This window comes from Arvicanthis niloticus, chromosome 2 (assembly GCF_011762505.2).
Source record: "Arvicanthis niloticus isolate mArvNil1 chromosome 2, mArvNil1.pat.X, whole genome shotgun sequence".
In the NCBI taxonomy this organism is placed as follows: Eukaryota; Metazoa; Chordata; class Mammalia; order Rodentia; family Muridae; genus Arvicanthis; species Arvicanthis niloticus.
The window spans coordinates 126,431,902-126,444,838 of NC_047659.1; the positions used below are offsets into that span (position 1 = coordinate 126,431,902).

The 12,937-nt window shown below is 51.9% G+C and overlaps 1 protein-coding gene across 1 annotated transcript in view; it reads right to left on the reverse strand.

Annotated features, from left to right (window-relative positions):
- Mtcl2 (microtubule crosslinking factor 2) overlaps window positions 1-12,937 on the reverse strand; it is a 68,260-nt gene that overhangs the window by 47,178 nt on the left and 8,145 nt on the right. Inside the window, exon 2 of the mRNA XM_034494021.2 lies at window positions 2,978-3,202. Within this exon, the coding sequence (XP_034349912.1) occupies window positions 2,978-3,202 (225 nt within the window). The remainder of the gene's footprint in view (window positions 1-2,977; window positions 3,203-12,937) is intronic.

The window sequence follows — 12,937 nt, forward strand, 5'->3', positions numbered from 1 at the left end:
AGGTGGAGGGCACTCCCCTCCGTTGTCCAAAGAGGGTCAGTGGGGCCAAGGTTCGTCTCCCAGATGTGCTTCCATCAGGATAGGAAGTACTCTGTCTCATCATGGCCTACCTGGGAAGCTGCAGCATTCCAAGCAAGAGAGCCCACGAGCTTAGATCCCTGCATTCAGTGCCTTGCAGCCTCCATGAGAATCAGGAAGGAAAGGTTACCATCACCTCCCGGTCCAGATTTCCAGTGTTCCCAGGTCCCTGGGCTCTCACGGGTCACTTATAGAATCAGTTAGGTCCTCCCCAGGCTATAACTACAGGCTCTTCTCACCCTCTAGACATATTTTATGACCACTTTAAATTCCAGAAAGGAAAGGGTGGTTGCCCAAGGTCACATGACTAGAAAGGTACCAAGCATGGGTCAACTCTGAAGATGATACCACAGGAGGGCTTGAAGGAATAAAACTATGAACAATGGACTTCAACAGCAAGTCCCAACATGGCTTTCTACGTCCAAAGAGCCTGAAGGGCCACATGTGCCTGTCTCATTGAGCCCAGCAGTTATACCCAAAAGAGAGGGCCTGAAGACAAAGAGGAGAGGCAGCCTCCACAGAGGGCAAATGCCTAAAGCACAAACAAATGTGCTCAGGCATGAGGTCACTGTTTACAGTGTTGGCCTTGGTCCCTGCCAAAGGCCATCAGCAGCCTGCGGCCCCCAGCTCCTAGGCAGATCAGCCTCTGGGCTCTGAACCTGGGATTGCAGTAAGTCCCTGTAGCTCTGATCTTCAAGGAGAGAGATGGAAACCATAAGCAGCAATCCAGGCCAGGCAAGCATCCCTGGCAAGTGTGACCAAACTCAAAAATCACATGATGGGTGTGTCACCCTATTGGACACAGAGGGAAACTGAGGCTCTAAGGAGGAATGATGCACATCACCCAGGACACAGAGACAAGGCCAGAGCATCCTTATATAAATAAGGAAGGAGTACATATTACTGACATGTCCTGGGGCTTTCTACAAGATAAGCAGTGGATCCCAGAGTCCCCCAGCAGTGGCCCCCTCCCGTCAAGTGCTCCACTGACTGGTGCCACACCTAACATACAGGACTCTATTTGGTAATTTCATTTTCTATTCATAAAAGTCTCTATAGAAACAGGATCAGAGATGTGAAGTAGCTGACCCAAGCCCACACAGCCACAAGGTGGCCAGACCATTCTCATGCTAAACAGTCTCCCTGCTGAGGGTCGGAGATCTTGTTAACTGTGTGGACCAGCAAAAAGTGAAAGAGCCTGGGAGGGTTGCTCTGGGGTGGCGGTCAGGGATCTCACTAATAACACACCAGCTCAATAAAGCCACCAGAGCTCAAAAGCACTGCAAGGCACAGGGCCAGGGAGCCTGCTGAGCAGGAGAGGAATCCCTAGGCATACCCCTCCCAGTCCCTCTCCACCTGGTTCCCTCAGCCTGCCTAAGGGAAGCCAGGGAAATCAGCATTCTGAGGACCTCCATAATTGCCTCTAACATTCTCAGCACTCTGGGACGAAGGGTGACGGCAAAGCAGTGCGGACAGCTAAAGGCTGAGCCAGAACATGAGCTCAGCGCTGCAGCTGCAGGGGTGGGCAGGAGAAGCGCGGAAATGCTGATTGGCTCGTTCAAATCCCAACAGAAGGGGCCCCGTCCCCTCCTCCTGGAGGGCTGAGCCCCACCCCCACCCCAGCTGCTCTGGCCCCGCCCACCAGCCTGCTCCCCACCCTCTCTTCTTGGTCGGCTTGTTTAGGGTCCCTCCCAGAAATCCTCAAAGACCAGGGCTCAACCGTAGATTCGTCTGGGCGTCTCCACTCTTTCCTTCCCTCTATGTTTCTTACGGATGAGGGACCGGAGGATTGGGTTTGGTTTTTTTTTTTTTTTAAATCGTATTTTGTTTACGGGTTTTTTTTTTTTTTTTTTTTTTTTTTTTTTGATAACAGGATCTTGGTGTGCAGTCAAGAAAACTGGCTCCACACAGGTACACAGGCTTGCGTATGGTCGCAGCCTTCCCAAATCAACACTGGTCACGGAATGCACAGAGCCCTTTCTGAATGCCTTGCAGGCCTGGATTCTCAGGGCCTTCCAGGAGCAGGTGTGTGTGGCTGACTCAGCGCCTGTCTGCCCTCGGGGGTGGGGTGGGGGAGCCTTGGGAATCCTAGATCATTCCGGGCTCTTGCCCTCTTCTCCCTTGGGCTCCCTGAAGAATTCCTACGCTCCTCCCAGTTCGGTACCAGTCACAGCACCCTCGGCTCCCTGTTCACACAGGACTGAGTTCTGAGAGCAGACGCTGGCCCAGGGTCCTCACGTCTCCTCCATCCCTGACCTGTCTGAGTGGGGCCATTCCTGCCTGCTCCTTAGGCAGAGAGCAGCAGGGTCCGGCAGTGAGGTCTGAGAGGTGGATGAGCCTAACTTATGACCCTGGATAGGTGCTTCTCTCCTCTGAGCTCCAGCACACTCCTCTGGAAAACTGACACAGTAATAATCGCTAGTCATTGTCACTCCCTCTGGTGTCTTAAGCCAGGGTTTCAATATCCTGGATTGTATGTCCTTATACCCATTTTGCAGATGAGAAAATCGAAATACAGATGTCTTGATCAAAATCCCAAAGCCCAGGTATACTGGAGCACAGCTCTGAACCATAAGAAACCTGTGGAGCTGAGCAGGGGCCACAAGTAGGGGCTACTCAGAGGCCAAAGCCACACACAAGGCCAACACACAAGAAGCAGCCTCTTGTTGCTTCAGGAGGGTTCTTGTCATACCATTTTCTGGATATCCCACTTGGAGGACCTGTTGATCCACCAGGGGTCCCCACTTTGAAGATGGGAAAACTGAGGCCCAGAGAGTCAGGATAATTTGCTCAAGGCAAGCAGTGGGCCAGAGGCCTAACTCCTGGATCACCAATGGAGTTTATGATCCAACCACCCAACAAGGGCACCTATGAAGGTTGGCGGAGACCCCAGACTCACCTTTACGTCCTGTTCCAGACCACGGATGAGTTCACCATCGACCTGGCCAGTCTGGGCAGCGCGGAGGCTGCGGCGCTCAGCTTTACGCAGTCGGTACTGCAGGATGCGGCAGGTCTTGCTGGCTTGGTCCAGCTGCTGCCGCAACTCCTGCAGCTGGTACACGTCTTCCTCCATGTAGACATCCCGCATCTCCAGCATCTCAGCCCGTAGCTCCTCGATCTCATCCTGCAGCAAAAAGAAATGGTCAGACCCCCAGATGCCACGGCAGTAGCCAGGGTGCCTGAATGCTGGCCACACTCAGAAAGCGGACCTGGGGGTCTGGGGTTACAGGCTGAACACCACCACCCAAAGACAGCCACAGCTAAATTCAGGGGATCATAAATATATGCCTTCCGTGGCAAAACGGGCTTTGCAAATGAGACTAAGAGAAGGGTCTCTAGACAGAAGTATTATTCTGGACTATCTAGGTGAGCCATGAAAGGGAAGCGGGTAAGACCAAGCAAAGTGAGGAGGAAGTAGAGTTGAAGACAGACAAGCTCTGCAGGTAGAGAAAGGACCACCTGCAGTGGTGCAGGCAGCCTCCACAAGTGTGAACTGTCCACAGGGGACGAAAAGCCCAGGAGAGGATGCTGCTTGTCCTAGAGCACTTAAGCAGACATGCAGCCTTTAATCCCAGCACTCAAGAGGCAGAGGCAGGAGGATCTCTGAGTTCAAGACCAGCCTGGTATACAGAGTGAGTTCTGGACAGGTACATAAGAGAAACCCTCTCTCTGAGAAAAAAAAAAGTATTTTTAAGTCAAAAGTATGTTTATTTAATAATGGTGCATACCTTTAATCCCAGCGTTTGAAAAGAGGCAAAGGCAGAAAGGCAGGATCTCAGAGCAGAGTGACCTGGCCTCAGAACAGGCCAGCCTAGTCTATATAGAAAGCTGCAGGCCAGCCAAGTCTTAATACATAGTGGGACTATTGGCTAAAAACAAAACAAAACAAAACAAAAACAAAAAAACCTTTTTTTGTTTGTTTGTTTTCCTTTGTTTTCAAGTTTTAGCAAGAGTCAGGAATAGGAATATGGGATTAGGAAGATCATGATTTCAAAACCAGCCTCATCTACGAGAGACTGTCCAAAACCCACAAGGCCGGGGAAATACAGGGGTCAGCCATGCAGGCCCGGAAGGTCTGGTTTAAGTTTTAAGTGACCTTGCTCAGGAAGCCCAGCTACTGCCATCTGTGTCACAGCTCCCATGAGCACCTTACCTCCCTCAGCTCATCTGAAACTGCTTAACAGTGGTCTCCCAGCGACCGTGGGAACCTGAAGGTCCCCCTACCTGCCAGCCCCCACACACAGCACCTGTTTAGCCTCCTGCAGACTCCCAACACATTCTAACTGAATGAATAAAATGTGCCGAGGCAATGAAGAGAGAATAAGAGAGACTTCTCACTGTGAAAGATGGGACGTGACTCCCAGACACTACACGGCGGGGAATGTGGATGCCTTGCAGAAGAAACGCATAATTATGTCTCATGAGAAATATGGAAACTGAGTCACAAACATGAATAATATCTACTGTTAGCTTGAACAAGATTGCACACAGAAGGGAAACCGAGTCACCAGGGATGAGGCCCTGACGAAGGCTCTGCTCCCAGGAGAAACACAAAGGTTGGCACTGACAGAAGCAGGGAGACAACCAGGAACAGAAAGGCCACTCTGGAGAGAACACCGGATCTGGAGGGCTGGAGTCCCCTAAAGAAGATGGGAATAAAGGGGAGGGTGTAGGGGTGAGATCCCCTCTGCTCCTCACACCCTTTGCTCACTCCAGGAGTCTGCATAGTCTAGAAAAGGAAACACAGAGACCTCTCCTCACACCTGCCTGCCAGCTGCCACTGGGATGAGCACAGACTGTGGGTCCATACTGCAATGGGACCAGACTATGGCCTGATTGTAATGGCTCCCTGTGGGGGGAAGGGGTGTGGCCTGCTGGATTGATGGGCAGGTAAGAAGCCAAATTATCCAGGCCACAGCACACCCCAGGGGCCCTCCCATCCATCTGCCTAGCTTCTGGAACTATTTCTTAGAACCTAGGAGAGGAAGACAGAAGTGACAAATTGGCGGCTCCACCCCACCACATGCTGTCTCCCTCAACTCACAACTGATCCAGGTGTCCCTACTCACAGTACCAGATTGTGTCCTGAGGGTGTGTTCACTAGCAACCCCAGAGTGGGTGACCCTGCCTACTGGCTGCAGAGGAGCAGTCATCCCAAAGTACCCAGAGTCACCACCCCACACCGTGCCGCATGGGCAGACCAGAGTGCACGGGGAGGAAGTGAGACAGTCTGTGAGAGAAATGGGGAAGTGAGGAGCGCATGCACCAGCTCAGCTGGCAGGGAAGGAAGGGGCAGGAAGTGAAGGCAGACAGCTACATCCATGGCCCAGGCTGCAGGGCCTTGGCATCCATGAGCAGATCACATGTTACCCTGTTATCCTGACAGAACAGGGCGACTGGGAAGATGTGAGGGCCCTAGTGACTCTAGGTCAGAATGAGTCGAGGGGGACACAAGCACACTCAAGCTCAAGCTGCTGAGACTCGTTAGCAGACGTGTGCCATTTAGATCACAGGAGGTGACGTCCCTCCTAACGAGCTTTTGTGAAAGTAGTACACAGTCAAATGGAAAGTTTTGGAAAAAAAAAAAAACAGAAAACATCAATCACAATTTCTCTATCTCGTTCTGAATGACAGTGCTCCCCAGAATGGAACAGCTCACTGATAGTGTCTATCTAACATGTTCGGGACTGTGGTTCTACCCCAAGTGCTATGCAAACCTCACCATATTCCCAATCCAGACCTACTAAGGCAGAAACTTTGGGGGTGGGCTCCCCAAGTGATTCTGAGGCAAGGAATTTCCTTCCCACTTTCTTCCCCACAGAAGACAAAAGTCCCATGTCACAGCACAAGTCCCTGGCTCTGTGCCTGACAGGCGTCTAGGGAAGAAGTGAGTGAATGACTATCCCCGACAGCTGTCTCTTGGGGAACTGCCTTCACCACAGTGCAGGCTGTTGTGGACATGCCAACTCTGTATCTGAGGAGGTTTGGGGGGCTGAGGCCTCTGGGGGCTTGCCCCAGCTGCAGGCAAAACACCCACCAGCCCCTCCTGGCACGGCTTGAGCTGACAAAAGCAGGCTTGTAGGCCACATGGGCTGGACACTGTAGAGCTTAGGCAGAGACTCTGGCTGTCTGGGACTGAGGTGGGGGCAGGGAAAGGACAGAGGCTCGGTGTCCACACCCAGCCCAGAAATTTTCTGGGCACCCGGGCCCTGCAGGCAGGGTTTTGCCTTTGGAGGCTCTAGGGTGGCAGATCCAGCTGGAGAGAGCTGAGATACAGGCCTCCTTCCTGGGCAGACCAGACAGTCCAGAGGCCCCGCAGAGATGCCCCCTCTTGACCTCTTCTATAGGACACCAAGAAGGAGGAATCAATCTCATAGAACAAGGTTTTGAGGTTTCCCCTCCCCAACATGGGGGCATTCTGAGTCTCACCCTCTACCTTAGATTTAAAAGGCCACACTGTGCAGTGCCCACCTTAGAGTCTGAGGAACCCCAGTTCTCAAACCCACATCCTGAAATGAACTAGACCCTTGGCTGTTATCAACCCTAAAGAAGCTGAAGAAAGGTGTCAAGCAGTCCTGCCAGGCTCTGATTTCATGCTGCCCTCTGTCCCTTGAAAGGCACAACGTCTAAGCCCAGGCTACAAACAGGGAGTGAAAGGGAGGGCAGGGTATCGGGACAATGCAACTGGGCACGATCATCCCTTTCCAAGGTTCCTTGGCTCTGTTTGGAAGGCAATGTCTGTTAATTAGAGAAAATCTGAATAAAAGCAGGTGGCGTTCAGGCTCATTCCACTAGCTTCTGCTTCAGGTTCAAGCCTATGACCTTTGACCCCTTGGCCACGGCCCAGTCTGCTCCCTATTCTATCTTGCACCTGCACCCAGACATGCTAGGACCTAAAGGCTGGCCCTGGTCTACAGAGTGGCTCACACACAGAGGCCCATCTACGTACTTCTGACTGCTAAATCTCTTCCCAACCCTGTGGGTGGCATTGAAAATGCTCCCATTTTGCAGAGGGGGCAGCTGAGGCTCAAAAGTTCCCCAGAGCTGTTCAAACTAGGGAGGGGTGAAGCTGGATTCCATACAAGGCAAGTGGCCCTAGGCCAGGGCATGCTAACTACATTCTTCCAGCTTTACTCAGGCTGTTTGCTATGCTCTACTGACCTTCACCGTGCTAACTACCAGCTCTTGAATCTTTCCAGAACATTCCTTTTTCCCCTGATCTGATTCAGAACCTACACTCTGAGCTGCATGGTCCCTGATGGTAATGACTTATGGTTGTATTTGCTTTTTCCTCATCTTTCTTCCTCTAACTGCCTGCGGAAGGGCAGGGCAGGGTAAGGCTGGGTCTCACTTCTGGTCCCCAATATCCCTAGGATGTGGAATGCATCAGGCACCATGGACAGGTGTGAACGAAAGAGAAAGGCTATTGGCCTGCCTGGTCTCTCTCCATAGCCTGGAGCCTTCTGTCCTTTTGACCCCACATTTAGGGATTATGTGAAAGGGCAGGTGGAGCCCAGGCTGACCCCGGAGCCACCACAAGAGGATAGCAAGGTCTGCCTGCCCAGGGACCCGACAGTTCCCCACACATTTCCTACATGTCAAGCGCCTCTCTGTTCACAGCGATCCAGTAGGGCTGCCGGCAGGGAGAAACCTCTCAGAGACGGCCAGTTCCCAGGACTCCTGGGAGACTGGCCTGGAAGAGTCTCTAGGTTCAGGCTGGGCTGGAGGACCCAACATGAACTCACAATACTGCTAATAATAGGCTTGCAGGGTAGCAAGGGACTCCACAGTTTATGCAGACATTCCTGGTGAATCATCTCATGGGTCCTTGCAGAAAGCAAGGCAAGCTTGGACTCTGTTCTACAGAGAGAGCTGCATCCATCACAGGGAACGGGCCCTGCTGAGCCCACCCAGACAGGGAGAGCCCTGGAGGGAACGCTTCCCTCAGGTCCCCTCCTCTATGTGGCTACTCAACAGAGTCACACCTTTATTTGCAATAACCTTCTGAAATTAGCATCTCCTTTTATTGTGGCCTCAAGAACAAAGTGGGGTTGTATCAGAAGCACCCAAGACTTGGACACCAAAGAAATTTCTAATATTTTCATATCCTATAATGGTTGTTGCAAAACTGTCAAAATATTGTTTATATTCATCGATCGGCATCTTGAAATTACAGTAGTTAAAGCAGTCATCAGAATTCAAGAGTTAACAAACACATAAAGATACCATAGTTGTAACATACTTTAGTAACTGTTTCCATCTAGCTGGCTTCCTTGTGTTTGGAGGTTAACACTGAAAGACATTATTCTGAGGGTCTCAGCAGAGGCTTAATAGGGTCCGTGCATAGAATACGACACCAGAGCCTCTGTTCTCTTGGAAGCACCACAATCTGCCAAGCCTGGGTTATTATCCTAGCCCCGATAGCTCCTATCAGGGCATAAAAATGGAGAAAGAGCGCTGGGGGGATGGCTGGATGGGCAACGCGCTCGCTGTGCAAGCACGCGGACCTGAGGTCAGATCCCCAGCACCCATGGAAAAAGACAGGCATGGAGACAGGCAGATCCCTGGAACTTCCTGGCCAGCCCTGACTTCAGGTTCAAGTACTGACTCTGTGACACCTACATGGATGTAAGCAGACTGACAGTCCGTGAGAACAGAGTGGGGGATGGGTTTGGAGTCCTTCCTTGTACAGGAGTGCAAACTGTGTGCATGATGGATCTGGCCTATGGGAAATGAGAAAGACGGGACATGACATCCCTTTGCAGACACACAGCAAGTGGTAGTGGACACAGCCCCCAACTCAGCTTGCCCTTTAAGAAACTGAGAAGGAGCCAAGGGGACATAAGGTTCCTGAAGACAAGAGGATGGCAGGTGGACATCCTCAACTCCCTCCCCCCCCCCCCAAGAGTAGCTCCCAATGCCGCCATGGAGGCCTGCAGACCACATCTGAGATCCCAGCTATGCCCAGGTGGGGTTAGAAGCTGGGAACTGACAGCCTAGCACAGTGAGCCCACAGACTGCACACCTAGGCCTCCTGTTCCGTCCCCGCCTCCTGACCTTTTACCTCAGAAACACCAACTACCTTTGGCACATCTAGGTGTTTGAACAATGAGTGCCAGGCCTAGGCTCCTGTCATGGCTGCCCTCCCTCCATCTCAATAAGCTACTCCCAACTTAGTACAAGGCATGCAGTGGTTCTCCCTCCCTCCCTTTCTCCCTCCCTCCTCCCCCTCCCTCCATTGCTTTTCCAGCAAGGGGGGGGGGATTGAACTCAGCATCTTGCAGATTAGTGCTTGCTCTGTACCCCAGCTCCCAAAGAGTGATTTTTGTAATACTTAAGATGTGATTAAAACTGTTCAAATGTTCCCCACTTTAAACCCTCAATGATTATCAAAGCCCCTGTGTCTCCTGATTGCAAATGGCTAAGCTGTGGCCCCTCCATGTAGCACCAGCAGCAGCAGAGGGGCGGGCCTCTGGAAGCCTGGAGCAGCCAGGCTCTGGCTCCAAGAAAGAAGCCAGCCACAGTAGATGCTGTGGGATGTCATGCATGTGATATTGTGGATGGGTGAGGTTATGGGACAGAGAACAGGCCAATGGTAGAGGGAGGGTTTTGATTGTACAGGAAATTTGGCTGAACAATTAAATTAACTCTTCTAATCCTTTTTTTTTTTTTTTTTTTTTGATAGCTAAGGATTAAGTTCAGGCTCTGGCCCTGAGCTATATCCCTAGCTCTCAGGTACAATTTATATACAGAAAGGAAAAAAAATTAATATATCTAATTAGGGGCCTGTGAGATGGCTCATAGGTAAGGGCCCTTAGCACCAAGCTTGACAATTGGACTTTAATTCTAAGAACCCACTTGGTGGAAGGAGAGACAAGTTCCACAAGCCATCTGACCCCCACACGTATGCACACGCATGCCCGCACTCACATTAATTAGAGATAAAAGGTAGGTAAGTAAATAAACAAATGGATTGAAGAAGAAATAAAATTGTAATGGACTTAGTTTATAGACGTTAGCCCTTATCTTTACTGGGGTTAACAGTTACAGAACTGAATGTATTTATCAAAACTTATTTTTGCAGTGAGATCTTTCTTCAAACAGACAAAAAGCAAAGAGGAAACCAAACCTCCATGGGGGGACTCGTTCATCACGCAGAACAAACCTGTCCCAGGAGCTCAGGCTTCCCTAGGCCTGACCCCCGCCCTTCACCTCCATGTCCCTCAACCACTCCTCATGGGGGGTCACACTCCAGCTACCTGAGGCTTCCTCCAGCAGCAGAAATCACCTGACCTGTCACAGCCTTCAGCCTCTGCCATTGCTGTGTGGGTGGCCTGTGGCACCTCCCGCCTAGGCCTCCTGCAAAGGAGCCTAGTCTTCTCCTTCCCTCATACTGCATGACACAGTTCTATTAGTGATTATTTTACTTATATGTCTGCTTGATTGTGGACGACCCATTTCTGTCACAGGCCTGGCTATGATAGGCCTGGCCTAGCACATAAAGAGGAGCTCAAGAAACAGCCATGAGTGAACAGCCAGGCCGAGGGGAGGACAGCCAGGCCGAGGGGAGGACAGCCAGGCCGAGGGGAGGACCACCATCCCACTGAGCAGCTGCAGCAAACTGTCTTTCGACTCTGAGGCCAATCTCCATGGAGGCTTCAGCTCCCAGCACAGTGACACGGGGCCACAGCCATGACAGATTCCAAATCTTACCCAAATGTATCATTTCCTCCCCAGCTCCCAAGCAGACTCAGGAATGGACAGGGAAAGCTGGGCTCTGTATGAGAGCAGGAACTTCACTCCAATCAACCACTTTCAACCACTCTACAAAGGACCAGGAGCTCTGTTTTGCCCACCTCTTCCCACACCACTTGGCTAAGATGGCCCTCCCTTGGGCCAAGGCCCAGGCTGCCTACCCATCTGCCACCCTGGCTCTATGTTGCTGTCACCCACTCTGGCCCTGGCAACCTACCCCAACCATGGAAGAGCTGACCAGCAGGGTGGCCAGCAGTGGTCACAGGGACAGCAGGCCAACCCCACCCAAAAGGCCAGAAAAGCCATCTGCTGTCCCCTCCTCCTCCCCGGGACTTTGACAAGGCTCCAGATGAGATCATTGCAGTCAGACCCCAGGAGGAGGGCTGCAGAGAACTTCACTTCCCTCTCAGCTGAAACGCAAACACTCCAGAGGCAGAGGCAGAGAGAGGAAGGAGAAGTCAAAGGCTCCATTGGTTACAGAGCAGGCAGTGAGGCTGAAAAGGACTCTGGGCTCCTGCCTCCCAGTCAAGCTCAACTCAGCTTAGCCTCTTTGAGCAGAGGTTTGGGGAGTCAGGATCAAGCTTCACAGGGAAGTCACACCCAGCCACGTGTCACCAGGTCCCAGGATCTCAATGATATCTGATCCTAGAGATCTATGAGGTCCCACTTCTCTGGGCCCTGCCTCTCCAACACCAGAGAGCAGATAGACTGACCAAGGCAGGCTCATGACAACAGTACACAGTTATTCCCTACATCCCCAGTAGGCAAGAAGCCTGAAACTAGAGGGGTCAGGAGTCAGGACTTAGGCTCGTAAACGGGACAACAAAATTAATGACAGCTGACAGTTCCAAGGGTGGGGCATGTGCCAGATGCCAGGTAGAGATGAGAAGCCATTATCTCTTTCTCAGTGATGATCCTTTGTGGCAAGTTCTATTCTTACCCTTCCCACTTCACACAGGAGCAAACTGAGGCTGAGGGGGAGAAAAGGCTCCACAGCCAGTGAGGTGGTCTCCAAGCCTGACACAGCTCTGTATATAAGGCAGATGTTCCATCAGGAAGTTCTCCCCCCCCCCACACACTTTCTCTCTGCCTCTCTGTCATCTCTCTTTCTCTTCTGTCTCTTTGTCTGTCTCTCTCTTCCTCTCCCTCTCCCTCTCCCTCTCCCTCTCCCTCTCCCTCTCCCTCTCCCTCTCCCTCTCCCTCTCCCTCTCCCTCTCCCTCTCCCTCTCCCTCTCTCTCTCTCTCTCTGTGTGTGTGTGTGTGTGTGTGTGTGTGTGTGTGTGTGTGTGTGTGTTGGTCAAGGACAGAGAGAGATGGCCAGAGGCTCCTGCCTACCCAAGGTCATATCTGGTTTGTCACTGCCCTATTCAAAGTCTAGGTCAATACATCGAGACCCTGTGCTACTGGGCACACTCAAGGGAGCACAGACACTGTCTCTCCTGTCCTGCTGTGCACTCGCACAGGAAGGAAGGCAGCTTTGGATCGGGATTTGTTGACAACATCCCCCAACCTCTGGGCTTCAGCCAGGTCTGTAACAGAAGAGAGCAGGGAGTTGAGGATTTACAAATCACAAGAGCCACACAGCCTGAATCCCTCTGTCATCTACAGCTGATGTGACTAGCAAGCAAGGTGACCTAGCGTTCCTTGGGCTGTAGTTTAAGCCTGGTTAGAAGGAAGGGGCTAAACATTCCAGAAGGTCCATGCTGACATGCAGATCCAGGAGTGGCTGCCGTGAAACCAGAAATTACTGGCTAGCAGTCTAGTCACTGTGAGCTAAATGTCCCACCAAGGAGTCCCCACAAAGCTCCCTGCACCTAACACAGGAAACCTGGCCGGGACCAGTCCCCAGAGCTCATGGAAAGCGGACAGGGGAATGGATCTGGTAATGCAAGGGCAAAGAAGGTGGGGGTGGGGGGGTGGGGGTGGAGAGAAACACATCTGGGTGGAAAGGCTAGGGAAGCATAACTTAAGGCAGCCCAGCCATGGACTCAGCCATGGGTAGGACAGGAGGTGCCTAGGCAAAGCAGGACCAGGGAGGGATGACCAAGCAAAGTCCGGTGCTACCGAAGACTCCCAAAGAGCCAGGCTCAGGCAGTTGGGGAAT